We start from the raw sequence: 25,899 nt of genomic DNA on the forward strand, positions 1-25,899 counted from the left end.
CGAATTTGCATTTTTGGAAACCTTTAAAATTTTTTGGATTTTCATTTTTAGAAACTTCTAAAAATTTTAAGATATGCATTTCTAAAAGCTTCTAAATGTTTTCATAAATGCATTTCTAAAAGCTTTTCTAAGTTTCTGGAAATGCATTCCAAAAGCTTTTTGAAACTTTCAAAAATACAAGTTTGGAAGCTATGAATTGCAATATCAGTTGACCATATTTTATGAAATTAAACAACATAATCAAACGAAATCAAAACAAAATATACAAAATTACCTCTTATTATAAGCTTTTTGACCTGATTTACTCTGTATCTTTGTGATTTTATGTTGATTTTGGTTTGAAGGAAGAGAGAATCGAAAGAGAGTGTTGTTGTTTATGGGTTTAAAGAAGAAGAGAATGGGCGTGAAAGAGGATGGCTATGAAGGCGTGTAGGTATGAGTAAGGTGTTCATGGAAAATGAGAGTTAAGGTGTAGGGTGTAGTGAGTAAAATATAAATTTTAGATTTAAATTATGGTGTTTTTAGAAATAAGGTGTAAAAAGTGTTTATAGGGTGTATTTAGAATTTACCTGAAAAGAAATAGGACTAAAGGTGTAAATGAACAGAGTTTTCGATGAATTATTCATAAATATGTTCTATTTTTTTTCATTTATATTCATTTATTAAGTTTAATAAACGATCTTGAATAATATTTTTATGTTCGTTTATTAAATGAACCAAATACGAACAGAGGTCTTTCGATTTGTTTATATTCGTGAACAAACTCATTTAAAGTTTGTTTAAAACTTACACGTTTATTGTTTGTTTGTTATTCGTTTACTATTCGTTTATAATAATACTAATAAAATTACATTGTTATCCTTTATCATAATCATATTTTAAGGTTCATTTACATTCATTTGGGTTCGATTAGGATTTGTTTATTTAAATTTATTTTATTATAATTTATGTATTCTTATGAACATGTTTGTTTATACATGTTTGTGAATATATTTGTTTAATATTCACATACATTGTTTAACTTAATTAAATTAAACACGAACCAAACGAGAATATCCTATTATTTAAACGAACCAAGCTCAAATGAACAAAGTGATTTTCTTACCGAACACGAACAAAACCCAAACATCTCTAAAAATAAATGAACAAATCACAAACATATGTTTGTTTGTTTATGTTCGATTCGTTTACAGCCCTAAATAGTACTATGTCTGGAAAAGATTAATGTTTTGAATAGTTTTAAACTATAATAAAATGTTTAATCTAATTCTTAAATTTTAAAAATCTTTGATACCTAAATATAAATCTTTTAACTAATGCAGTATTTATCCCTAATGTGATTAGCTCAAAATAATGACGCATGACTGACAAATAATTATTTAAGTATCATGTTAATTAACAGATTTATAATTCAAATATCACATTAAAATTTTTTTTCAAAAATCACATTGAATATTTTACTATAAATCTATTAATAGACATTAACTCATCTATAAACATAGTTCACAATACACTATCACACACTACTTTCTTTGCCATGTTTTTATCAAAATAATTTTTTTAATGATATATGAATTATAGTTAAATATTTAATATGATAATTGAATTATAAAAATCTCTAAATGATACTTGAATTATGAATCTATTAACTATATTATAATATTTGAAGTGTTGTTTATTAATTACGTGCCATCATTTAAAAATAACGATATTAAAAATAAATATAATATTAATTAACAAATTCAAAAATTATGTATTACATTAAAAAATTTTAAAATTCAAATATCTTATTAAAAATTTTACTATAATTCAATTCAAATATCATTCTTAATATTAACCTTCTATCAGATCATTGTAAAAAGCAATGACCAACAAAAAGGTTATACCACCTTCTCATCTGCCAATGACAATTCTCAATGGAAACTTATCTCCTAAAATCCATACTGTCAAATCTCAGTTTAAGTACGGACCTCAATATCAACTTTCATTAAGTACGAAGCCCTTGCCAAAATTCCCCCATTAATCTAAATATGAATTTCCCTAGGGTAACACCAAACTGTCCTAGTCTCCATAGAGCCAACTTCTCAACAAAAACATTTGCACAATAAGAATTGTACCAACGCTCTTTATTGAAACCCCTCGGGCAATGCCTTTCAACCCCGGATCATCCATGTGGTCCTGGTGGTGGTGTTAAAGCCATAGAAAAAGATAGTCCGGATAACTCAAAACCCAAGAAATGGTAGCCAGGCAGCCTATTTCTCTTCAAGCATTGCAGCCTTTGTTTCAAGCAAGATATGCCCTGTCAGAAGTACAGGGCTTTCCTATCTGTTTGTTTGCACTACTCTATATGGTGTCTCGGAGTTGAAAAAGTACAATGATTTTGTGCTGTTGCCGAAGGCCCATGTCGGATGAAAACTTTTCAGTACGTAAAATTATTTAAAAAGTCCATTTCCACAAATAGAGCAGTACCCAAATTCGTTTTAGCAAACTGTTTTCTCATGGTTTTATTCATTTTCTCGGTTCAAACCAAGATAGAATAATTATCCTTCCGATTCAAGTGACAGAAAAGTAAAATACTAGTGGTAAGTCCCAACTAATTAGTTGCAGATTTAAAAGCACTTTACTGGAGCGTTGAGGGAAGACAAGTACTTAGCGTCGGCCTTGTCAATTCCATTGAAAAGATAGCTGAAGGGAGGCATTTGTATATACTTCCCAGAACCAGGGATTACTTTCAGCTCATCATGTTGCCAAACCACTCTTCCTCCAGCAATTGTTACTCAACTTTTACCTGACAAAAACATATCAAAAACATTTTCAAACCTAAAATGGATGAAAAGGACTACTGAAGAAATCTTAGTTCATTAGATGTACTGGTTCTCGATATGTTAATTGTTAAACCTTTTTTCAACTTATAACTACTAAAATGATTGCGGGTAAGTCACTTGGCAAACGTGACAGGATATGAAAATTATAATAAAAAAAAAAATGGAAGTCACACAATTTAAATTTTAACATAACCGTATATGATATGACAAAATTAAAAAAAATGTATATCATATTTGATATGTCAAATTTTGACATAATAATTTTTATATTTATACGAATTTGATTTAAAATAGACAGAACCATTATGATAAGTTGACATAAACAATAAAATGACTGTCTATAAAATCTGAACTTTATGGTCATTATTTAGAAAGTCACATAGATTATTAGAAGATTTTATGAACTAAACATGTATTTCTTGAACATTTTTTTCTGTGAGAACAAAATATTACTCACTTGATCAGCAGAAGAAAATCTTTTATGTATGGGAGTAGTTCAAGTTCTCAACTTGCATCTCTGATGGTCTTATTATACCTTTATTAATTAAGCTTTTGTTTACAAATTATGAGTCTTTAAATAAGCTTAAGTATTGGTATGAGCAAATGGAAAATAAGCAAAATAAAAATAAAAAAAAGAATGAAATTACCTTTCCTTTCCTACCATCATAGACATTTGTATCAGTTCTAGAGTGGTGGGAGCTGGTACTTATTTCAAAGCTCGAGTTAGGATTGAATATAATGATATCTGCATCAGATCCAGCAAGAATTGCTCCTTTTTTGGATAGATATTGAAGATCCTAGCACTGTAAAATCTCCATCATTAAAATTGGTTTCCTAGCAGGCACCACGAAGTTATTGAAAGAAGACAGAATCAAGATTTGTCCTTCGTAATGTCATGAATTCGACAACAAACAGACAGGTTATCTATAAAGTTAAATGTTACAATGAAATCATACCATTCAGTGCTTGTTATCCGGACATAATCAGAGACAGAAATTTGGCCAGATTCCTGGAAAGTCATATTTGAGAAAGCAATTCATCCGTCGAACCATATTCTAGGTCCAGTTGTCAACTTTTAAAAAATTTTAAGTTGAAACTTCGACTATAACTCATCACCATCGTATCCCAAACCAGGTGCATCCTCTCTTCAATCCCTAATTTCCAAAAGCATCACAATTTAAGTAGAAGTCATACAAGAATGCAAGTTCAGAAATGCCATGAATCATTGTTTAAATTACCGTTTACACCATTGTGAATTTTCCGGAAATCATGTATGCCAAAAGCCTTTTGGGTAGAATTAAAGGTACAATGATCAGTTCCTACAAGCTGCAAGTAATGAAAATGTAATTTAAATGTGCATCTTGCAAATCTTTTGGTTGCTGACCAAATTCTACAGACAACATTGGAAGCATAGTTATCGAAGACAAGTTGCCCAAAAGGCTCATATGAGCAGCGTTTGCAAACCATTTGGTTTGAAGTTCAAACAACCTTTGCAAACCTAGATCATATTGTAACAATGTTTGAAGTACTTAAATATCAATGATGAAAGAAAAACCTGCAAAAGTCTATTTGAAAGGGCAACCTGCAGAGCCTTGTTATGTCCTGATTCTCTGATAGGAGGGCTCATGACATACCTGAAATGTGAGAAGAACCTAACACCTCAAAATACATAAATAATTGTACGATGTGATCGAAGAGAAAATAACGAGGAAAGGGTCTTGCTTTGCTGCAGTGATGAAGTCAGGATCCCATAGCCCAGAATCATCAAGGACCAATCCAGAAACCACAGGCTCTCCAATAACCTTCTGCCCTGTAACAGGAAAAAAAAAAAAAAAGACATTAACAATTACAGTTATGTACAATGTGCATCAAAAGTTACATACATTGAAGATCAAAGAAAATATGGGACAATCATATCACTTCTGATATCCCATTGTATTGAAGAAAAAAAAATATGGGAGAATCACATCACCTTTTTTGACACATCAAAGTAATTTCAGCCTCCATATTAAAGACGGTTCTAAAAGTTTATAGCATTCCATATATTTAACATCAGGGACAAAGGCATCATAAAGACTCAGCTGATGATGCTCAATAGCATTTATTAGGATAAAGATGATGTTTATAAGAAAGAAAATACTAAAAGTGAAAAAAAATTAAAACCTGATTTTCGAGCTTTAGCTATTTCTTCCATGGCATCAATGCTCATCACGTGAACAACATAGACAGGTGTGTTCACAAAACTCGCCAAACGAATTGCCTGTGCAGTTGCCTCGCCTTCTAGCTGCATGGAATGAAACTAGAAACTAAATTATAACGACAACAAAAATGAAAAAGAAGAACACATCTATTCAATAAGAGTTTGGCTGATTATAAATAAATAACTGGATGCAGTATACTAAAATTAGTAAAAGGGAGCAGATGCAAGAATGTTCTTGCCTTCTATCATCTAGCTGTAATTACCAGATAATCAATCTTGTGGTAAAGATATGGCAAACTATACAAAAGATACAGATATCCGCTTAGTCTTGCAGATTATGCTTCCCACTTAATAACCATACTTGTAAGGTACTTTTTATGAGACAAAGCCGATGAGACTTTCTGGTCAAAACAGGCAATACCTCATAAGAATGATGCGGGTCTCCACACAATCAGAGATCACAAGAAATTATCAAAAGATGTTAAACCTATCTGCTAGATTTAACAAACTACCAAAAGTTTGAAAGGGCCAGGACTAAGACTTGTCGTTAACATAGTATACAGCAGCAAGAGCAGGCGCTAGCAGAAGGAAAACAATTTAACAAAACTAGAGAATAATTTGGATAATTACCACTGCAGGCCTAGAAAGGGCATGCCCTTCTGGACCAGTAATACCAAGCTCAATCATTCTTTTTTGTCCTTCAAATACAGCATCTCCATTTTCAGCATGGACCATAGCCAAGGCACCAAGAGACTTACACATCTTCAGTCCTTGTAACAGAAGGTCGTCATTGATCATGAAAGACCCCTTGTATGCCATGAAAAACTTGAAAGAGTTGATACCTACAAAATTGGAAAATTAATGCACATCAAAAAGCACCAGATTAGAAGAAATTGTTCATTTCTTTCCACAACTAGAGGCACGATAACCTTTTAGTTAACATACACAGATAATGAAGTGTGAATTGCAGCAGCGTATGGAGGATTTTTTTTCGGGGTGTCCACTTATATATAAAAAAATTGCCGATGGATTTACTAATTTTATTAACTAAAATATGTCGAGGGAAAATTTTTGGGAGTGTCCGGTAAAAAATTTTCTTTCAAATTTTCTCATTTTTTAATTTTTGGAGTGTCCATAAACACCTTACTTATACATGTGGATCCACCTCTGCTGAAATGTCAAAGAAGCTTGCAGGCAGACAGACCGTAAAACATGAAAATCTGAAAGATAAAGAAGCTTACCCTCTGCTTAACCATTATTTCCATTTCTCTTGAAACAGATTCATCCCATTTTCTGATTACCACATGGAAACCATAATCCATACAAGACTTCTTTGCTTTCTTTTCATAGGCTTCAAACGCTGCCATTAAACTACCATTAACTGGGTGAACAAAGTCAATATGCATTGTTGTTCCACCTGCTAATGCCGCAGCCTGACCGCTGAAGAAGTCATCAACTGCCACAGTCCCCATAAACTCCGCATCTAGGTGGGTGTGAGGATCAATTCCTCCTGTTAATGTTACAAAACCAATGAAATAATGGAACACAATTAAACATATTTATCTACTACGGTGATCAGGAAATAACTTGACAATGCCTTGAATGAGGTTGGTTTAAGGTTAAACAACATAACACAATTATGAAGAAGTTGTAATTTCTTGTTGTTATGTTCCAAGGAAATGAAGGATTGTAGACAGGAACGAACCATCTAAAAATATCAGGAGGCAAGAATTTAAACACAAATTAAGCCTTCCAGGATGCTATACCACATCAAAAAGAGACAATGTGAGTATTTACATGATAAATGTTATATATATAAAAATATATATATATATATATATAAGTAGGGATCTACTTAAACTAGTGTAATTCTTACATTTTTTAAATCATTGGATCCAAATTATTAAAATTTAAAATTATTATTTCATTCAAATGAGTCATAGATTTAATTTCGATCCAAAAATTCAAAAAAATATATATAAGAGTTACACTAGTTAAGTGGATCCCTCCTCTAAATGTATAATTTCATCTACAATTCTTTTTACTACAATCTTGTAATTATTCAATCACAATAAAAAATTATGTAAAAATTAACCACTTATAAGTATGGATATCATATAAAATTTTAATAAACTACATATATATAATTATGAATTGTGATTAGTTAATCATAGTGTAATGATTGTTGGTATCATTGTCATGGAACTAATTATAGCTTTAAGCTCATATCCCCTAAATTTTCATTATGTGCTGTTTGTTAAACCAAAAAAAAGAATGTGTAAGGAATAAACATAATAAGATTATTTTACCCTTCAATACAAATATTAATAATTTATTCGAATTTTCAACATAATTTTTTAATTTCTTTCTTTTACTTTTTCCCTCCATATCCATATCTTTTTCTTTTCTGTTCTATCCAATTTGATAATAAGGAGAATTGTCATCGTTGTTGATGATGAATGAAATTACTGGCGATGATAAGGTGCTTCCTACAACTAGAGATGGTAAAACTCAACTCACCAGTTTTACTTTCAAAGTATTTTTCACAAATATTTAAAATATATTTTATATATATTAGATTCTTCTTTGATTTTTTTGATATCAAAATATTATAATTATGTTTGACGTATAGGATGATGAATAAGATAACGTAATAATCATTTATATTACATTTAATTTGTATCTAATAAAAATAGATAAAATTATAAGAAGACTTATTATCTTCTTCGTATAGAATGATTCAGTCCTTCCAAAATAGAAAAGATTATTTTTAATTTATGATATTAAACTTACACATCTTATTATACCCTTAAAAATTATATCAATAATTTAAATTATATAAATTTTGAGGAAAGATCATTTTGATCAATAAATAAATTATCCTAATTTAATCCTTGTACAAATCAAACATAAAATAAGATGATATTGTTTAATCTAATCTTATTTATAATATCATATTATCCTATCATATTATAATCTTATATATCAAATATGAACTATATATATATATAATGGCTCGCAATTGAACAAAAATATGTTTTGATTGTAAAAGAAATCTTTGATTGAGTAAATAACCTTGAATTTTGTAATGCACAAAGCTGTTGTCAATCTTTTTGGTGCTGTAATTCTGCTATTACACTTATTACATATGCTAAGAATAAACAAGGAATTATGAAGCAAATTTTCTAATTTGTTGGCCTTAATGACTAGAATTCAGATGAAGAAAACTTTCTCCATTCAATTGATCTAGTCAAAGACAATGAAGATGATTGTAATAGAATCTTTCTCCATACAATTGATCTAGTCCAACAATTAAAAAGTAAAAGAAAATAAAGCTCAAGATTGAATGATTTCAAATTTAAACAATCAAATGACCTAAAGTTGAAGGTGAAATTTAAATTGACCAAAAATTAATGATTTTAGGAAAAAATGAATAGAAGAAATTATTCATATATTAATGAAATGCAAATGTAAGTGGAAATGAGTCTTTAAATAAAAGGTCAATTTGTTTTATCTGAACTTTAGTATTTCTCATCTGATCCACATCCATAAAGAGTTGAATAAATTTTAATATCATTTGCCACAAGCTCACATTTTTAATTCAAGAGATATATGTATTTGATGAAAAAATTCTGAACTTATAAATTTAAAATTATATTCATCTCTTTATAATATGAGATTCGAGAGAAACTTATTCCATATGATTCGAATCAATTATTCCTTGATTTTAGTTTTGCTTTTAATTTGTTTTTAGATTGAGTTAATTATAATTTTAATATCTAAGCTTTGAGAAAACATATAAATTGGTACTTAAAAAAATTAAATGTACAATTTGAATCCTAACCTTTTAAATAATGTATAACTTGCATTCTGAATTTTTAAAATATGTATCATATTAATTTAAATTCTAATTCCATTAATTACATTAGTTTATACATGCAACATTTGATAAATATTATCTAGTTATATGATTATCACATATATTATCAATATTTTTTTTTAATATAAATTAAAAATATTTATATTTTTTTATTTTAATCGTAAAATTGTCTATAATTAATCAATCATTTTTTGTCACATGATATCTATATAAAAATTTTTACAAAATATTTAACACTTTATTTAACAAATAATATACATATAACAAAATTATATTGATTAAATACTATATAAGCAAATTAAGTTAACAATATTAAATTTTAGATTAAAATAATTCATTATTTAAAATTTTAAGATACAAATTATACATTTAATTTTTTTAAATATCAATTTATATATTTTTTTTTAAATTTAAATACCAAAAATATGATTAATCTTTTAATTTTAACCTGAAGGTCCATCCCTCGGAAAAGTATTCCAAAAAAAAAAAATCAAATAGGATACTTATCCGAAATAATTTCGAAAGGATAATGGCTAATTCCATGCATCTAACAAGTCAAAATGTACATAACCGGATTATAAGTAATAACCTGGCATGACGTATCTTCCGGTGGCATCAAGCACGGTAACCTCATCACCAACCTGCCAAAACCATTTATCCAAAAACAAAAAATTAATATGAAATCCTACAACACGATCATCAAATTACACCTTACTACGTAATTGGCATACAATATTTTTTGACACATGTCTATATATAAATATATCTATGCTTAGTAATAAAAAATAAATTTCAGAAATTTAATTTAATTCGTTTTTGTAATTAGAGAATAATATTTATATTTAGTAAATTTAAAGTTTAAATTTTAATATTTGTAAATTTTTTTTTTATTTTTCGAGTATCAAACTATGATCTCCATTGTAAAAAAAAGTAAGAAACAAAATATGTACTAACCTTGATATTAGGCTTGACGGTAGCAATGATGCCATCTTCGACATAAACATCAGCTATCTCCTGCAGGTGATCATTCACCACAGTCCCTCCCTTAATCAACAGCTTGGACGATGATGACGACGAAATTCTACACGTTGAATTGCCATTTCCAACTCCAACTTCACAAATCTGCAAGGACTATGGTTATTTATAATTGCTTTGATCAATTAATGTTCTAACGAGCCAAAAGAGACAAAATTGTAAAGAAATTATGAGAAAATTTTGTACTACCAGCTGCTGGTTTGAATGTGATAGGGAAAGAGAGGCGAAGAGAGGAAGACAAAGTAAAAAGAGAGAAACTATTAGAGAGAGAGCCATGGAATTAATCTGTGAAGCTGGGGCTCCCTCGTCAGATAAGGTTAATATATGTATATATCCGTATTTATGGACGCTGCCTCTGTTAATGCAATCTGTTTTTATTCCGCCCGCAAAATTATTTTTCTTTATTTATTTTGCGCAGGTATACAATTCTTTAGGTAGTTCACTACGCTTTTTTATTGTAATTCATGAAGTTATTGAATAGTAAATTATAAATTTTTTTTTTCTCAAATTTTCAAATTAGAAAAATTTATCAATATCTATTATGTGCTTCAAATTTTTTATGTACACGTTATTAAAAAATAAAAACTACCTGTATTTGATTTTGGGTAGAAGGTAAAAATAAAGAAATTGGATTTTTTTCTTTTTTATCTAAGTTTTTCCTCGTTCACGACCATAGCTCAATGGCTTTAATCAAGCTTTTCCCCATGAATCCAGCTAGGGGAAGGCCACATATTTGGAGCAACATGAGGAAAGAATTGAATGAGGTCTGGATATTAGCAAAGTTGTTCCAACTTTCGCTGTATATGCTCCTTTGGGTAACAGTAAGGGTCCTTGGTGGCCTTTCCCAGCAAAGCTTAGCTGCGACTTGAGAGGTGAAGATAGGCTAACCAAAGGAAACATGGCCTAAAGTGACAAGCATCTGTGCCACCACACAAAATGAACATCATAACCTCCAATAGACGGACACAATCGGTAGCCCTGCTGTCAATACAGTAATCTCAAATTCATCACTTCTATTACCTAAACATATATACGTTCCCGTATCAATTCATTAGAAAAGGTTGTACAAAAGATGTACAAATATTCGGTATTCCATGTTCAGATCCAACAAACAGAAAAGGCAAAGAGGAACAGGAATAATACGGCTATGAGCCTATGAGCTTGCTTTTGCAGTTCAGTAAAGTTTAAAAGTTAGAGAAAACCCAAAACACAAAAATGACCATAAGATAAGACCATATAAGAGTTGTAAAAGTAAAAGAAAATTTTTGAAAACATCAACAAAATGGCATGCTAGAAGCCTTTCTGCAGAAGCTTCCGCTTGTAGGATGCAGACAGACTCAATCAAAAGCATTGATAGGATGTTGTGACAAAAGCTTCTTCTTGCCAAGAACAAACTCGTGAAGCTACTAGCCTTCTCGAACACGTTTTATCATAGAAATGCAAAACATATATCTACAGATTTCAAGCATCCTAAGTAACATTACAAGTTCATTCTTTTCCAACTGTAATGCAAAATATGTAACAAATATGAACCTTAAAATGCAGAGTCTGACTTAAATCTACAAACTTATAGAACAGGGAATGTAAAGGAAGCAAATCGGCCACATTAAGTTGTGCTAGATAATCCGGAAAAATATAACTGTTCTAACATCCTGAAAAATAATTTCATAGCAACACAACCCAATAGAACTTATTAACTGATACAGAGCTTGCATTTTTTCCTGGCGTACACTGCCGACTTCATAGATTAACTGGTTCTGAATTTCAAACAAATCCGCAATACAGGAGGACACTCGCATATCTTCCAGAAAAAGTATAAAAAAGACAAATAAATGTCAAGAAAATTGCAGGTCTTAATGCATTTATAAGACTAAATATAAATATTATAGGAAACTCAGCACCTACATTAATTGCCGCATCAATCATCAACCTCTGCTCTAATCTCTCTTTGCAGCTCGTCTTTGTAGTCTTCAAAAGTACCAGGGAAAGTGTTCACAGTCCCATTATCTACCACCCAAATTTGACTCTTCTCTTCATCTTCACAGACACGTGATATGAGCCTAGAGTCATGACTTACCAGTACAACTCCACCAGTAAACTCATCTAGTGCATCAGCCAGAGCATCTATGCTTTGCATGTCCAAATGGTTTGTAGGCTCATCCAATAGCAATATGTGAGGTTTTGACATGGAAATTGAAGTAAAAACAACTCGTGCTTTTTGTCCTCCAGATAATTTTGCAATTGGAGTAAGGTGATTATGGCTGGGAAGTCCAAATTTCCCAAGTTTGGCCCGAACAGCCTCCTGCTTGCTGAGTCCCTCTTGATCTGGATGAAGACGAAGAAGATACTGCACTGGTGTCTCCTCCATAGTTAGTAGATCTACAAAGTGTTGTGAATACCTCCCAATCCTCAACTTCTGACTCCTTCGTACTTCACCCTCTGTTGGAACTAGATCACCAGCAATAAGGTTCAAGAGAGTAGATTTACCAGCTCCATTAGGCCCAACAATGGCAACCCGAGTTCCCATATCAATACCCAAATCAACATCTGAGAGCCTGAAATCCTCCCTATTAGGATAACTGAAGCTTACATTTATTATCTGCAAAAGAGGCGGTGTTAGTTCAGTAGGCTCAGGGAAGTGGAACTCCACACTGTAATCTCTCCACTTCTTTGGGGCCTCAGCTGGAGCTTCATCCTCATCAATCTTGCCCTTTCCCTTGTTTTTGGCCACTTCTTTTGCTGCTGCAAACTTAGCTCGATCTTTTACCTTCTCCTGCTGAACTCGGTTCCCTGACCTTTTTGCAGCTTTTACCTGCTTCTCATAAATTTCAAACTTCTTATTCATCTCTTTACGACGCTGCTCATACCCTGATTCAAAATCATCAAAGTTACCTCGGTAGAACTGGAGCTTCAAATCATGGAGATGAATAATTTCAGTGCAAACCGTATTAAGAAAATCTCTATCATGAGAAACAACCACCAATGTTTTCTTCCACCGGTATAAATATTCCTCCAACCAAAGAACAGCTCTAAGGTCAAGGTGGTTAGTCGGTTCATCCAACAACAAAAGCGTTGGTTGCACAAAAAGTGCCCTAGCCAGAGATATTCTCATCCTCCAGCCACCACTAAATGACCGAGTAGGACGACCTTGCATTTCTTTGGTGAAACCCAACCCAGCAAGAATCTTTGATGCCTGAGCTTCAGCAGCATCTGAACCCAAGATCTGCAACTTTTCATACAGTTCTGCAAGCCTTTCTCCTGCATTATCCCCATTAAGATCATTTTCATCCTCTCCTTCATGAGGAGAAGATGAATTTTGCAAAACTGATACTTCTTCTCGAAGCCTAATTAGCTCTTCATTTGCAGAAACAACCGCCTGAAGGGCAGTTCTATCATCACCAACCACTTCCTGTTCAACCAAGAGCACATCAATATTTTTCGGCACTGGAATCTTCCTCCAAGCAAGAAGCTTTAACAAGGTAGACTTGCCCATCCCATTTGGTCCAACCAAACCATATCTTTTACCATGGGATATCTTAACTGAGGCATTCTTTAGAAGCTCTTTTCCACGAGCTGATACAGAGAAATTGTCTATGGTTATATCCTTCACATTAGCATCTGCTTCATCCTCACCATCAAGGACAGAAGCCCGACTGCCAATAACCACCGTGAAAGCATCATGATCATCTTTAAGGGCCTCTTGTTTTGCATGCTCAGCAGCTTGGACAGCAAGCATTTCCTTCTTTTCACGTTTCTTCAGCTCCTTATCAGTTATGGAGGTATCAAGTGGCTTCAAGACCTGCCTCTGGTGTCTGTTAGACTGTGTTTGCTCTTCCTCAGAGGCATACTCATCCTCCTCCTCATCTGAGGGTGGGAGATCAATCCCATCAGTATAAGATAAAACCTTTGGGCCCTTTGCCTTGGGTTTAGCAGAAGTAGAACTCATAGTGGATACCCCCTTTTTCGTTTTATCAGGTTTCTGGTCCATGCCAGCAAGCATAGCTGAAACAGAGAGTTTCTCTTTTTTCACATCTTTGCCGCTTCCCTTAACTTTTGCAGTAGCACCACTCTCCTCTTGTTTTTTCTTTCCCATTGCAACAATCACTCTGCTCATGTCAACAGGAATAAAAAGAATTTATCAAATAAGCTCCAATTATAGTTTCTTTATAACAGCTTTTATGCCTTTTTTACTATTTTCTTTTAGGTTATTTAAACGTTGCTAAAAAGCAAAAGCAACTAACAAAAAATTGAAATCATAATTTATTTGAATTGAATAAATAAATAAGTATAAAAATGAATCAGCACATCGACTAATTTATGTTTGTTGGGCTGCTCTTTTTCTTTCTTTCAAGTATGACTTGTATGATGTTTCACTACCAGAAGAACAAGAAGAAAAATTAGATTTTATGTTTCAAATGATATACTCTTATTATTTACTATTCAGTTTCTAAAAGAATCACAGGCCCTTCAAAGCTTATAGTAATCTTTGAATTTAATACTAAAAGGTTGATTAAAAAAATTCCCAAAAATCGTTATAACTATAACTTTCCGTATTCCTTAATCCTATTACAATTGCAAAGTCTCCTAATTAGGGCAAACATCTACAGGTTATATCAAAGTAGTAGATCATATAATACTTAATTAATTTAAGAAAGAATAATTAGGGTTTACCGAAACCTAACCTAAAAATTAATGTCTTGGCTCAAATCTTTCACTATTAATCAAAACTTTGAAAGTACTAGCAAGAATTAAATTAAATTCTCTCAAACTTTCTTTTTCTGAGCGGCCAAACAACAAATAGCTTAAAAGGACAAATACCCTAAATTTGTCGAATCAACAAAAATTTAAAAAAATAAAAGAGAACAAATGAATCGATTAAGAAGGTTAAATCATCGCCAGAATCCCATTAATATATATACCGAGAAAATAAAGCACCTGTGTTTCTGGTTACACACCTATTAGCTGAATCGAGGAAGCAAAAGAGAAAAAGAGAGCCCAACTGAATCTTCAAATTCTGAAGTGAAAAACTTAATGCAATCGAAACTGAAGTTAATAGATCTTGAAAAATAATAAACCGGGAACAGTGATAAATATGAAAAGGTTTTTTCTTTTTTGCTCTTCCTCGGTAAGAGAAAGAGAGCACGGAACGTTTTTTTTTAATAAATATAAAAAGGTTTTTTCTTTTTGTGCTCATATTTGTCTTCTCATCTTAATTAAAATAGTAATGGATGGAAAATTAATAAAAGGCCCAAATGCCTAAGCATAAAGGCCCAAACTCATTCTTAATTTCACATCTGGACTAGTTGCTCAGTTAGGCCCAAATTTAATTTTCTGTCCTTTTAAAAATACTTTATTTATGAATAATTTATATATATTTTCGTATTTAACACATATAAAATACAAAAATTATTATTTCACACAAAGCATATTTTTTTGTTTCTACTATTTTTATTAAAATTTTAATTCATTCGCATTAATTTTTTTTCCTATCATTATAGTATCTAAAATTATCATATTTAACTTCAACCCAAGATCAATTAAAAAATTCAAAACGAGTTCAACCAAAAAAAAAAATTTTTATTCCGTTCCATAATTTTTAGTTCTTTTTTTTTTACTTTTATTTCAATTATTTTAAAATTTTGATTAAATTAAATTTTAACAAATCTCTTTTTTTTTGCCAATTCAACAAATATCTATTTGGAAACTATTTTATTTAAAGTTTTGAAAGTATTTTTTAATTTTAACTATTAATAAAAAGCAACCAAACATAAAAAATAAAAATAAAAAAATTAGTAAACTAACACTAATTATAGGACTGAGAAAATAGTTGTACATCTGTTCCTAATTTCTGCAACATCCCAAACAGCAACACCCTATTATAGATGTATATAATACTACAATTTAAAAACTCGATTAGATCAGCGAGCAACTGACCTCGAGTCAATGTTAAAATATTTGAATTTATTACATTAGCTGAACTCGATTAAGAGTCTGAGCTTATCAGACCTTTGTCAAGCTAATCTTCTAAATTCTAATAGTAGATACCTTTTTATTCTTTTCTTTCACCCCCACTTGCATAAAAAAGGATGATGATGCAAACTAAATATTTTACAACAAAGAAGATTACAAATACAAAAGCAACATTCTCCCTCCTCTTACCGAATTTCTGACTTGCTGTGCTTGTTGCTTGTTATGATGATCATATTCTTGAAGGAGAAATGGCAATTGATGATAACAATGGGCTCTCACATTCTAGCTGGAAGGTGATGGCAAGGCACTGGTGGAACCAGACGGTGACCAAGCATAGATAAGCAACCCCGTGACAAGGATGATTGCTCCTGCAACAAAACCAGTTGGCAGCAACGATGCAACACCAAGATATGGCAGCGGCAGTGTGAACACATAAACTGAAATAGGCACTGCAATGCCAAATTCCATAACAATATTTCAGTCGTACAAACCAATGGCAGATTATTATCTATTTAATTAGGTATTCGTTGGAGAATAAGGCTACTGTTTAGACTGTCATAATGGCATTCATTCACGTAATTTAACTTGGCAAATCAGATTAACTTCTAGCACTTGAGCACTACTAAAGCTTCAGGTTCAAAATCTTGCCATAAACACCTAGGCAGCACAAACACACACACACACTACGTGTATACGTAAATACACACACATATATATATATATTTTATAAATGGACAAGGACATATAGGTAAAGTGAAGCTTTGATCAAATCGGCTCCCTGCAACTAATAAACTGATATTGAAAAGGATAACAGAGGAAAAACAAAAATATACCTGAAATAGTGGATGCAAGTGAAGAAACCACAGCAGAAGATATCTTGAGGAGATGTAGCAATGATATGTTAAAACCCATGTTGACAATAACAAACAGCAAAGGCAGTACTGGTGCACCATCACATCCTGTGGCCAGCGAAATTTAAAAGTAACTAAATCAATCGCTTGCTCCATTCAAGACACAATCCAGTCACAGCAAAAAACTTATGGTAAAACAGAATGGTTAATAAGAACGGCAAGCCAACTGCATAAGTAAATAAAATAACTTCAATCAATTCTTTTTTCTTAAGTACGTGCAACAAAATTCCCCCTTCTCTGATCTTTGGTTTTGTCTTGATATCCTGGATTTCTGCTTGAGAATTTCATTGTTGAAATAGCAATAGGCTACAATTACCGATAGTACAACTCCATTTATATCATTCTCAAAAACTCCAAATTTTCCACAGGTGCTACATTACTTTTATGTCAAACCAGATATATTTTTTCCTTACCTTTACCAAGATTTTAAATTCATAATTGATATTTCTAAATGTTTAATACATAGTATAAAATACTGCAGCTTTTTCTCTCTCTCAGCCAAGCTCTGAATCTGATGATGAGCAACCTTTTATCTCATATTTAAGTGTGCTCATCAGTTGGGATCCAGGCCCTGTACTAGAGCAAGAATCTAGTAAAATTTTTCTAAAATGTCTATTTCTTGCAAGATGTATGAGATGTGCAGTTTATGGGACTATTCATGGCACACCATGCTTTCCCATTGAAATGCAATCATTGCCTACACTACACAGTATGGAATAAGTTGACCTTTCCAACAGATAGTAGATAATGAAACAATCATGGCTTACCATTTGATAAAGTACCACCAATATTCAAGAAGCAAGCTGCACCATCTTTAAGATAGTTTGGAAGCTGACAAAATGGAACGCCCCAAAGTTTTGATAAAAAGGGGAGAAGTAGGCAAATGAACAATGCCTGCACTAGACATGGTACAATCACATTAACATCCAACCAAGATCCACAATAAAAGGCCATGGAAAAGGACTGTAAGTAAAAATTGCCACAGAACCTACTAGTATAACTCAGTACATGTACTTACTTGAAATGCGGATCCATAGGAATTTACGACAAATAGATCTACTGAACCACCCTGCAACAAATGCAAGAAAATAATATTTAATACAATGCATGCACTCACAGAAATATTTCTCAACTTCTTATATCCAATTTGACCCACAAGATAGAGGGAACTTTTCAACAGTAAACATCATACTTTTAAATGCTGTGCGGCATCCAAAAAGATTACTTCCTGCAAATGATTAAAGTATCACCTGTTACATGAATGCATTACAATAGAACTTGGAAATTGTTAGATACTTAGATTTCAGTAAGAAAGCCAACAACCTTCAGTACAGTATCAGCTGCTTGCAACAAAAAAGAAACTATCATCAATAGACTCCAAAATATGCCAGCTCCCATCAATGAATGACCAGTGCCAGATCCACTGCAGAAGTAAACACGGAATAAATCTAATTCTCAATGTCCGGTATAGGAACAATCATTATGAGAAAACTAGTAGTACACATTATAAAAAGGTAGCAACTGTGTCTCAAATCACCATGATTGAAACTAATAAAAAATATATATGTATTATTTCAATTAATCAGCAACTATAATGGAGATTTGCCTTCAAAATAGTAGATTCACATAAAAGACGACACTAAACAAATACTATGAATTAGTGATGCTAAAAGAAAGACCATTGACTAGTTCAGCTGGCCTTTAAGGAGGAAGGAAGCAGTCAAAAGCAATAACACAAGGAAAATATCATCCAAAATATTTCCTTTTCAGACATTTTTAACGTAACCAAATTTAATGCTCTTGTCATATGAATACAAAAAGACTATGCCTGCTAATTGATTCGAAAGAACCTTCAGAAACAAATTCGCCAATCAGTAATGATCAGTTCAATTTACCATTAAAAACAGAAAGTCATTCACACAATTATAGTGGTTGGATTGCTAGCTAAAACAGAGACCAGCAACTTCTAAGGTGGTCATAGAAGAAGACAACTGAGAATGCCCATAAGTCTAAAATTTCACTCATACTTCCAAAATGTTTTGAGCAATAAACGGTCAATTAGTGTTTTCATTATTCTGTTTTAATCATCTTAAAGGAGCTTTGATGTCTCAAGTTTTTATACCAATCTCTCTCCATGCAGCTAGACCAGTCAGACTATGCCACTTTTCATTAGATTTACAGTAATTAAAATCCAATAAAAACAACATCTCTTGCTAGGGATTTTGACTCTCATTCAGTTTCAGGGCCCTCTATAAACCAGGAAGCTTGAGGAGATATCTAGAAATTGCATTAAAAAAATTCATACATGTATCAATTGAATAATAGAATTCGAAACAGTTATAAGTTACCTTGCTACAGTTATGATTACACCAACAGCTACAAGAAAGCATCCAAGTAGTTGATTTGCTCTATATCTCCTCCCAAGAAAAATAATGGACAGGAGAATTTGCCACACAAGAAATGTCTGCAGAACTCATAGACCAGAGTAACTATTCAGTGCTTATGCATAAGACAGTTTAGTGTCACAAGCTATAGTGAGCGAGACAATAACCACTGAATGAAAATCAGTATGAGAAAACTTATCAGATTATGGGATAAGTACATCAACTATTGTTTCAGATGAATATAAATGAAAACACGTTTTTTTCCTTCAACTTTTACGTTTCTGGCCAATAACTTTGGACACTTTTGGAATTATGTGATAGTTGAGTTCATCCAGCTACACTTTTATAAAATCATCAAGTAAAGTTTAGAGCCTAAAACAACCTTACAAAACCCAAATAGAAAAAACCAGCACAATTGTTCTGCTTCTTACATGTATAAATCTACTTGGTTGTTTTTAAGATTATTTTAGCTATTATTTCTATCAAAAAGATTTGGGTTTACTATCTTATCCTGTTCTGTCATTAAGGCACAGAGGTAGAATCTGCTTTCAAATCAATAACTTTTGGCTCTAACAATTCATACTTGAAAGCAGCATTTCTGTTGAAAGCCAATGGATGGTTGGCTCAAGTAGTAAAGAAAGTGTGCTCAACATTTCTGGCCTAACAAATTGGTTTAGCAAAATGGGGGTTGCATTTGACGCTGAACAGTAGAAGTAAATATTTCTTACCTGAGACAAAATTGGAATAGATGCCCCCGATAGATTTGCTGAACAAAGAGAAAAATGGATATTAAAACCAAAAAAAAAAAAAAGGAAGCTAAAAGTTTAACAAAACATTATAAACTCTATTATTACTCCCAACAATTTATGTTTACTCCAACATGAATTACGAAGAAAATAAATATAGGGAACTACTTCACACAGGGTGGCACAAGTCTGAAAGCCACTGACCTAAAGGCATTTCACAAATATTTTCAATGAAGAACTGATGTTTACTGACTAGATCCAACAAATAGAAACATTCAGACAATATTAATAAATCAGCAAGGAGTATTTAGAAATTTGATAACTCTAATAGCTACCTTCTAAAACCTACATTTGTGCAGAACTGTCTCTGCCAAGATGCTAAAAGTCCCCAACAAAAAAGAGACCTCATCTCAAATGGTAATAAAATAAAACAGATGACCCTCCCATATTTGGAGGCTCATTTTTTCTGTATCGAAAGGGAAGTCATTTTATACGGACAAACATATTCCAAAATCACCATGCAAACATGTCCTAGAAATATTAGTACGTTAAGTGAACGACATTCAAAGACATCTAAGCATGAGCTAACCTCCAGCAGCCATTCCAGTCGCAGCAACAAGAGCCTCCAAAAGGCCAACAGCAACAAATGGAGCTTTTGGCATGGAAAGCATCTCATCTGTAACTATACCAGCATGATACCGGAGATTCAATACAGAAAAGTATACAAGTACATACCTGGACAACAACAAATCAAGAGTGAGAGAGGTATTAGCCTGGAACAAAGTTTCCAACTAACATGTATTTTGCTCTCTTAGAGTTAATGGAATTAATTGGTTATGAAAATTCAGCAGCTTTAATTCATTTAACATATAAGAAACAATAAATTTTTGAGAAATATACGTTTCATGCTACTCTTCTCTTTAAACTCCCAAAGGAAACGTTAAAATTACAAGAGGAAAAAACTATTCATTTTGAGTGAAATAATAGAAGTTTTTAGCAAAACAGAAGTTTTAGAGGTAGGGTCATACCAACTTGGGCTCGATACATTCACTGTTAAATTGAGTTTGACCATTGTAGACCTTTTGTCTAGAAAGGTATCAGGTTCTTTGACAGTTAAGAGAAGAATGAAAACTTTATATTAGTAACAATGTAGACCTTTATCCACTATTTGGAAGGTTCTCAAAATAAAAGCACCATTAGAATCTTTTTTGCCTAGAATATGTCAGAATAAGTGTTTATTGAATTCATCATTCAAAAAAACTACTTTTTTAATTCATTAATAAATTGTGTTAAGAATGTCAAAATTTTCAATTTAATAGTTAATTTAGGATTTTATATAAGAGATATAATAAAATTCATCAACAGATATCATGGTTGAAATCATCTAAGAAGTTTTTCTCTCTCCTAAATCTAGAAGCTCACCTCTCCTAACCGGCGCCCAGCTAAGTCTATGTTTCACATGTCCAAACCATCTCAAGCGGCCCTCTTTCTATCTTTTCCTCAATTCGGACTACCCCTAATTTTCATCAGATCTTTTCATTTATGATTTTGTCTCTTTTAATCTTACCACACATCCATTTAATTATCCTCATCTCAACAGAAATCATGCCAAAATGGAATGCAATTTTAAAAACTTTATATATTTGATTGAGTAAAATTCTTAAATGATTTCAACCATATAGATATATTTATATCTGATACAAAGACAAAATCTAAGATATTTTTCAAAATTTTGGTATTAAAATATTAGTATGAATATTGATATCATTCTTTTAACAGATAATACTGAGACCCACAAAATATTAACATATTTGTTGAAGAAATTTAATACCATTATTCAGTGATATAAGATGTACTGTCCACAATAATAATTGTTAGTGCCCCAAAGATATATATAAATTTATTTTGAGAATAATTAGAAAAAAGTTTTTAATGTAAAAATATGTTTTCTTTTCATTACAATAAAAAGAAATACTTAGAGCTACAATTCAGACAAAAGTTAATAAAAAGGACTGTACTTTATGGTGATAAAGGATAACCCCCAAGCTATGGTAGGAGCCAGATTTGCACCCTGGTCCTGCAAGATCAACCCCAAAAGGTAGGATATGAGCCGCTGGGCCACAGCCCCCAGCTCATTAAAAGGAGTATACTTGTACATGAACAATATGTGATTACTTTCAATAAAAATATCAAAGTTATTTGAATTTAACATATAGTAATAAAGTATACATACTGGTATAAGATATACCAGAAAGGAAATGGCTGCTCCAGAACCACAAGCCAAAATCAAATACGAAAGCTACTCTGAATGGGTCAGTGTCTAAAGTAAAGGTAAAGCTACTACCTTGGCCCACCACAAGTGTAATAAGTCCAGGTGATTATATCATATCAATCACTTTTGCCATAATGGAAATCAACGTGTGGCGCTGCGCAACTGTCTGTCCGTTTTTCGATTTCCTCCTCTCTTTAGTATTTGACTAATTATACCTTCTCTCATCTATGGGTTTCGTTCCATTTCAACTCTCCACTTGTAAAGATCAATATGACTTACTCTTTCCTTGTCAATCCTACTTACTTGTTCTCATTTTTTTTAATTCTTCTTTTTTCTCCTATGAACTTCCATTTTTAAACGCAACAAGAAGATTAGGAATAAAAATCTTTGAATAATGCACATAAGAGGCTACAAAGAGCATAGCACTAGTATTGTAAAAGAATTTTCTTAATAAATCAGAGGTAATCTAATGAAATTAACATATATAAATATAAAATGTATTAGTTTCACATGATTACAGATTTTCAAACTTAGAGAACCTTCTAAAAGTAGTAAGACTGCTTCTAGCATTGTCCATATGCACCAATCAAAGCCGTGCACAAGCAGGGTCAATCATCTAACCCCGTGCCGCACTACAGCTTTAAACATAAGTTATATTCCAAAGCTAAATTCATCATTGCTCTTTAAGAGAATATTCCCTAACCAATTCAAGTGGGTATTAAAGGCCACATGGCAATGATTTACCCATAAAGTCTTTCAAGCCATCAACGATGGTTCCTGAAACAACATTCTAGATTATATAACTTGAGAATATCTCTTAAGCCTTTTATTTAATATATAAGAATAAAAATTCATAACACAAACTAGCTAAAGATCAAACACTTTCTTTTTATTATTTTTTCTTTCATTTCTTTGTGAATTGTGATATATCCTTTGATGGGATGACTCTGAGGTCCATTTTTGATTGGGGTAAAGTACGAGATGGACATTGAAAATTGGCCAAAAAGAAATGCATGGACAATGGACATTGAAATTTAGATGAACTGGAAATAGTGATCCATTATAACTTTTCTCTGCTTCTCACTGTAACAGGAGTGAAATTATTCCAAAACATTTATTATTTCTTTATTATATAGGTTTTCTACTCTTCATCTACCAAAAATAAATAAATAAATGTAAAACTTTTTTTTATTAAAACATATTTGCTATAACAAGTTTTTTGTTTTAAACAGCACTCCAATCCCCGTGTGAAAAAATAAATGCCAAAACATATAAATATATGGAAAATTTATTTATTAGTTAACCATTTATTGCAATTTGCAAATGAGTTTAAAAAAAAAAAAAACTTTCGTATTTTCTGTAACTGTTTTTTTTTTTTTGGATAAATATCTCAAAAAGAAAGTTGTTTTCAGCCTTAATGTCTTGTCAAACGGACAATAGACAAAGGGGGAAACAACACACACAAAAAAACAAGTGTTTTTCACATGCTCTGTTGTTTGCTCAAGGAAAATCTTAAGCATTGGATGGAAATCCGGTAAAAGGCTAGGCCTCAAAAAAAAAAAAAAAATTGGGGCGAAAATTTTGCCACTATTAACACACCTAATAGAACACAATTACTAGCGTGGAAACAGCGAAAAAAGCTGTGTCCGTAGTAAGACTTCAAAGAAACTTTCCAAAAATAGGGGCACACTAAACAAGAAACAATATTTGAAATAAAAAAAGGAAAAAAAAAAAAAAAGAAGCAAATCAGCAATGAGAGAGTTTTCGAGTACCCGAATGTGGCGAGCTGAGCCAGAAAGAAAGGGTAATGCTTGAGAGGAACCAAAGCCAGCTTATACAGCACCCGATTCCCTACTCCCAACACCACCGTCACCCCCACTGCAACCAACACCTCCACCTCCCGATTCCTCTCTCTACTTCCAATCCCCACCGTCCGATCTCCCACCCTTTGATCTCCCACCGAGTAAGAACACAGCCCTGGTCCTTGTCCCGCTCCCCCCTTCTTCGAGCCATCTCCGCCCTCCGATCTTCCTACTGGCCCCACCGCCTCCACTCTCCAATACTCTCTCGACCGCAGACGCCGTTGATTATTGTAGGGCCTCCGAGGGAACACAGGAATCTCAAACGTAGATTTGAACTTCCGCCGTTGAACCGAAATCACGGGTACCCTTGGACCGGCCGTTAAACGGCAGTAACATGAAGCCATGTCGACTGATTTTTATTGAAACGAAGAAATTAAATGTAAAAAAAAAAATACTTAAATAAAAAAAAATTGTCGAACAGAGGGAAGGAGATTTTAGAGAGATCAATTGGTGAGTTCTGAGAGGTTGTTGGACAAAGGGAGAGAAAGGGAGGGAAATTTTGCTATATAAAATATTTATTTATAGTACGACATGACATGACGAATCGTTGTCCGCGTAGTAAAATTTTCTTCTGCAACTCTTATTATTTTATTATTATTATTCTGTCCTTTTTTCGTTTAGCTTGCATATTTAATATATATTTACTCAATTTAATTATAAAATATATTTTAAATATTAATATTAGATCAATTAAATACTAATATTTAATAATAATAAAATAATAATTCAATATACATAAATAGATGCACGATGAATTTGCATTTACTGACTAAAAGGAAATTATTTTTGCTGAGAAAAAAAACAAGGATGGTTGTAAAATTAAATTTGCAATAATAAAATAAATATATTTAAATATAAATGTAAAATTTTTTATTTTTACAGCAAAATTACCGACGATCTTACAAAAATAATTGATTGCTCAAAATCAAATTATTTATTTTGGATTTTCAAACTGACTGACTAGGCTTGGCAGTTGGGACTATCCTTTATTTAAGATTTTGTTCTTTTACGAGAAATCGCCGTTTCCAGGAATCCCACGGGTGATGGCAAAGAACATTTGCCAAACGCTTGGCAGTTGGTACGAAAAGTTCAGGGTAATAAATTGTTCAATGTCGGGATAAAAGGTAGCATTTGAAACAACCTTAATACAAGATTAACGAATAGGCTTGAATCAAAATTTTTAAGTGGAGGTGGTGAACGAATTTTATTAATAAAATTAATTTTTTATTGGTAAATGTGAAACAAGATTATCAATTATATTATTCTTCATTTTTTATTTTTTTGATATCTTAAAATTTTTTTAATGTTTAAAGTAATATTTAGTATGAATGATTACTTAAAAAATCATGAAAATTTACATATTATGTTAAAATCGTTATTTTTGATAAATATTTGATAATTTTGTAATAATATTAAATTACGAGAATGATAAATGATATAATTCTTATTCAAATGAATGAAAAGTTTTTATTATTAAGATAAAAGTGATATGTAATTATTTATTTAATATGTAAATTAAAATTTTAATTTTTTTTAAATTATAATTCTTTTATATTATATTTTTTATGTTTTTCAAATTAATATTCAAAACAAGTTTAAAAATAATTTATGTATTTTTTAAATTTTTAAATATTTTATATATAATATAATTTTTTTTGTTTTTTATTATGGTTTTAATTCAATATTTTTGTTTTCTAATTCAATTTTTTCTTGCATAATTTATGTTATAAAAATTGGTTTACCTAATAAATAAATATATTTATTAATTTAATCATTTTTATTATAAAATAAACAAAATATTATTATATTTTATA

At 31.7% G+C, this 25,899-nt stretch overlaps 3 protein-coding genes across 9 annotated transcripts; all 3 read right to left on the bottom strand.

The window, feature by feature from the left end:
- Positions 1-2,404: 2,404 nt before the first annotated feature.
- Positions 2,405-10,386, bottom strand: LOC111301179 (dihydropyrimidinase-like). Its single transcript, XM_089744673.1, has 12 exons — positions 10,130-10,386; positions 9,860-10,036; positions 9,495-9,546; positions 6,268-6,535; positions 5,656-5,869; positions 4,989-5,109; positions 4,548-4,635; positions 4,381-4,459; positions 4,064-4,151; positions 3,782-3,979; positions 3,473-3,659; positions 2,405-2,788 (listed from the first exon to the last, which is right to left on the bottom strand). Exons 1-10 carry the CDS (start codon positions 10,214-10,216, stop codon positions 3,894-3,896), a joined length of 1,260 nt encoding a protein of 419 aa, XP_089600799.1. The 5' UTR covers positions 10,217-10,386; the 3' UTR covers positions 2,405-2,788; positions 3,473-3,659; positions 3,782-3,893.
- On the bottom strand, positions 10,008-15,067 carry LOC111284832 (ABC transporter F family member 4-like). Of its 6 annotated transcripts, none has more exons than XM_089744667.1 (3): positions 14,896-15,067; positions 11,846-14,046; positions 10,008-10,027 (listed from the first exon to the last, which is right to left on the bottom strand). In XM_089744667.1, exon 2 carries the CDS (start codon positions 14,031-14,033, stop codon positions 11,859-11,861), a length of 2,175 nt encoding a protein of 724 aa, XP_089600793.1. In that variant the 5' UTR covers positions 14,034-14,046; positions 14,896-15,067; the 3' UTR covers positions 10,008-10,027; positions 11,846-11,858. The 6 variants fall into 6 exon arrangements, with proteins under 6 accessions (XP_089600793.1, XP_089600792.1, XP_089600794.1 ...); XM_089744666.1 differs by lacking the exon at positions 10,008-10,027 and adding an exon at positions 10,535-10,918; XM_089744668.1 differs by lacking the exon at positions 10,008-10,027 and adding an exon at positions 10,604-10,921.
- A 729-nt stretch (positions 15,068-15,796) lies between these two features.
- Positions 15,797-24,684, bottom strand: LOC149514736 (protein CLT1, chloroplastic-like). 2 transcript variants are annotated; one of them, XM_089744670.1, is made up of 10 exons: positions 23,996-24,684; positions 20,541-20,686; positions 19,934-19,971; positions 19,170-19,285; positions 18,145-18,244; positions 18,014-18,049; positions 17,840-17,890; positions 17,589-17,715; positions 16,744-16,869; positions 15,797-16,359 (listed from the first exon to the last, which is right to left on the bottom strand). In XM_089744670.1, exons 1-10 carry the CDS (start codon positions 24,427-24,429, stop codon positions 16,193-16,195), a joined length of 1,341 nt encoding a protein of 446 aa, XP_089600796.1. In that variant the 5' UTR covers positions 24,430-24,684; the 3' UTR covers positions 15,797-16,192. The 2 variants fall into 2 exon arrangements, with proteins under 2 accessions (XP_089600796.1, XP_089600797.1); XM_089744671.1 differs by lacking the exon at positions 23,996-24,684 and adding an exon at positions 21,970-22,649.
- Positions 24,685-25,899: the final 1,215 nt, after the last annotated feature.

The sequence above is a fragment of the Durio zibethinus genome, chromosome 15 (assembly GCF_047325235.1).
Source record: "Durio zibethinus cultivar Kanyao isolate XHJ-2024 chromosome 15, ASM4732523v1, whole genome shotgun sequence".
In the NCBI taxonomy this organism is placed as follows: domain Eukaryota; kingdom Viridiplantae; phylum Streptophyta; class Magnoliopsida; order Malvales; family Malvaceae; genus Durio; species Durio zibethinus.